This window comes from Austrofundulus limnaeus, unplaced genomic scaffold, assembly GCF_001266775.1.
Source record: "Austrofundulus limnaeus strain Quisiro unplaced genomic scaffold, Austrofundulus_limnaeus-1.0 Scaffold435, whole genome shotgun sequence".
NCBI classification, from domain to species: Eukaryota; Metazoa; Chordata; class Actinopteri; order Cyprinodontiformes; family Rivulidae; genus Austrofundulus; species Austrofundulus limnaeus.
The window spans coordinates 191,276-194,692 of record NW_013952837.1 but is presented as its reverse complement, the minus strand read 5'-3'; the positions used below and the strand labels follow the sequence as shown (position 1 = coordinate 194,692).

General features: G+C 38.5%; 1 protein-coding gene across 1 annotated transcript in view; it reads left to right on the top strand.

Annotated features, from left to right (window-relative positions):
- Window positions 1-347: 347 nt before the first annotated feature.
- The window catches only part of uck2a (uridine-cytidine kinase 2a), a gene marked incomplete in the record, with an annotated part of 7,963 nt that continues 4,893 nt past the window's right edge, over window positions 348-3,417 (top strand). Inside the window, 2 exon segments of the mRNA XM_014024678.1 lie at window positions 348-479; window positions 2,612-2,771. Coding sequence (XP_013880132.1) covers window positions 363-479; window positions 2,612-2,771 — 277 coding nt within the window.

Below are 3,417 nucleotides of genomic sequence, written 5' to 3'. Positions count from 1 at the left end.
ATAATTATGAGATAGTATCTCATTATTATGAGATAGTATCTCATAATTATGAGATAGTATCTCATTATTATGAGATAGTATCTCATAATTATGAGATAGTATCTCATTATTATGAGATATTATCTCATAATTATGAGATAGCTAAGTCATAATTATGAGATACAAGTTTTATTAATTTTTTTTATCAGGGTGGCGGAAATGGGCTTCCATAAAAATGAGGCTATCAGAGATCTTGTCTTTACGGTCTGCACAAAGTGTGATCATCCTCATCCTCGCGTGACGTCACACTCCTCACCTGACCCGTCCTGAAATGGGAGGAGCCGCGCGCGGCGGCCCAGTCCGCTTCTACCTGCGCGTGAAGCATGACGGGCGACGGTGAGACGGCCGGTGATGAGGGGGACCAGGACCGGAACGGGGACCGAGACGAGACCCGGACGCCCTTCATCATCGGTGTGGCCGGTGGGACAGCCAGCGGCAAGGTTGGACCTCTGTCCCCGTTGTCTCAAACCTTCTCAAAAGTTTTATAAAGATGTGAGCTGAAGGTCGTTTTCTGTTCGTTTATGTAAATATTAATTTTTACAACTGTCCGGGACTAAATGTTTGGCTTGAGGCTGTGTCTCTTTTTGTAAACTGAGATTATAAAGTGAGTGTGTGAGGAAATCTTAAACATGACAGAAAACTGAGTGTCATTAAAACTAATCAGCATCAGCTGCAGGACTAACTGATGGATCAGCAACAAATCATAACAAAATTCATTAAAACAAACATTAGTTCCGACTGTTTTTGTCTTAAGACAATAATAGTTTATCCTTGTGTTTTAGTAAAGAAAAATCTCAACAACCAATTGTTGGATTATCATGAAAATATTAGAAAATAATCCTTGTGTTTATATGAAACCAACCTGATTAAGCTGCAATCCAGTCAGTTTTACACAAATAAAGAAAATCTGAGTTTGGCAGCTGACACTTTGAGCAGACATTCAAATTTTGCAGAGAATTGGATTTATTTCAATGTTTGATCAACATTTCTGTCATTTCTCAAGATGAGTTTAAAAGCATGAATAATAATGGAGATTAGATTAGATTAGATTAGATTAGATTAGATTAGATTAGATATGATGTAACTTTATTGATTGATTGCTTGGGAAGCAAAAGTGACAGGAAGTACATACAATATACAATAATGCTCAACAGTTACTGTTGCATTTTTGTCCATCACTGTGTTTTGCTGTAAGGAATGCTGGAAGTTTTAATTTATATTTTATCTTTATTAGATTAAACTGTTGTGTATCTGTTTATTTCACACCATCTTACAGTTCTAGTCCATATTTTCATTTGACAGTCAGTTATATGACACTTGATGATGTTTGCAGTCAGATGCATGTTGTGTTGCAGCTGCTTTGCAGACTTGGTAACAGCGAGGAGTCGATCTGAAACGTTCAGTCGGCACAGATAAAGTTGTGGCCCAGCAGCCTGCTGTTTGTGGTTCCTGCTTCCTGAAACCAGGCCCCAGTTGTCCAAGCAGAGCAACCGCCTGCAGAAACACCTGCTTTCCCAGGATCTTATCAGAACGAGGCAAACTGCAGCTTTTTGTTGTGTATACGCGTCTGAGTGTGAGCACATCTGTCAAAACATACAAAAACACTGAGGCAAAACCTGCAACGTTTACATCACTGCAGTAACCCAAGATATTTAATGGTTTATTGTTAATTCAATTATTTTTCTCTGAATTGTATTTGAGCACTTATTGAAATTATATTAATCATAGAATTCAAAAACCTAACAAAAATTAAATAAAACATTAAGTTATATATTCTCAGAGACTGCTTTATTATGTTTATTGCTACAGAGACATGTGATCACCTGGTTAAATAAAGGTATAAATTAAATTAAATAAGTATTTTTTTGTTGTTCTTAGTGTTGTAGTACTTGAAACCGGTCTTGGTCTTAAGACCGGTCTCAAGACCACTTTTTGATGGTCTTGGTCTTGTCTCGGACATTGAGGACTCAGAATTTTATTTCAAGACCAGTCAAGACCACAACTGTGGAAATATGACTAAACAGCCAGAATGTTGTCCAATTTATTAGTTAACATTCTTGCTTTCATTGGGTTTGTAAATGGGAGAACTTACACAATTAGCTGACTAAATACTTTTCCCCCTCTCTGTACATATATAAAGAATACTCAATCTTTTAGGACACTTGTTTGTATTTTCCTTGTTTTTATTCCTGGTCTTGGTCTCGACTTGGTCCAAACTCTAAAAGTCTTGGTCTTGTCTCGGTCTCGCCCTCCCTTGGTCTTGGTCTCGACTTGGTCCAAACCCTAAAAGTCTTGGTCTTGTCTCGGTCTCGCCCTCCCTTGGTCTTGGTCTCGACTTGGTCCAAACCCTAAAAGTCTTGGTCTTGTCTCGGTCTCGCCCTCCCTTGGTCTTGGTCTCGACTTGGTCCAAACCCTAAAAGTCTTGGTCTTGTCTCGGTCTCGAGACACTGTGGTCTTGACTTGGTCTTTTGTTAGGTGGTCTTTACAATACTAGTTGTTTTGTTTTGTGCAGTTGGCCAAAAGTAAATGTCCTGAATGTGATTGTACCATTAATGTGTTCACATGTGACCAGTCATCGGTGTGCAACAAGATCATGGAGCTGCTGGGTCAGAATGAGATCGACCACCACCAGCGCCAAGTGGTCATCCTCAGTCAGGACAGCTTCTACAAGGTCCTGACCCCAGACCAGAAGGCCAAGGCACTCAGGGGTCAGTACAACTTCGACCACCCAGGTGGGCTTCCTCTCTTCACTCATGTTCCACTGGGCCCAGATTCTCCTAGACCAGGGGTGGGCAATCATGGTCCTGGAGGGCCGCAGCCCTACATGTTTTAACATTTTTCCCTGCTCCAACACACCTGATTCAGCCACTGAACTACCTCTTCTGAGTCCAGCAGTATGGAGGACCGACACTGACATAATTAGAAATAAAAGCAGAAATAGACAAATGACCCTTTTAAATAAACAAATACATTTAAAATGCACCAAATAAATGAAAAAAGAGAACTTTACCTCATGTTATATATTTTAATTGACTTTCATATTTATTTTTCCAGCTTAGGTTTAACACACAACTTAAATTTTAATGTTTTTTAATATGTATTTTACATAGTTTTTCCTTTTACTTGTGCATGCATTTGTCTCTTGAATGCTTAAATTGAATTATTTTTACAATTTTGTCCAACAAGTCTTTTTATTTCTATGTGTTGCATGCTCGTGCTGCTGCAGTTTAGCTTAAAGTGTTGTTAAAAATAAATGCACAGGTAATGTTTTCCTCCTTGCCTTTGTTTTAAATTAAACTTTGGCTAGACTAAGGATGCACAAGCATGCAACACATAGAAATGAAAATACTTGTTAGAAAAAATAAAAATAAAAATAAT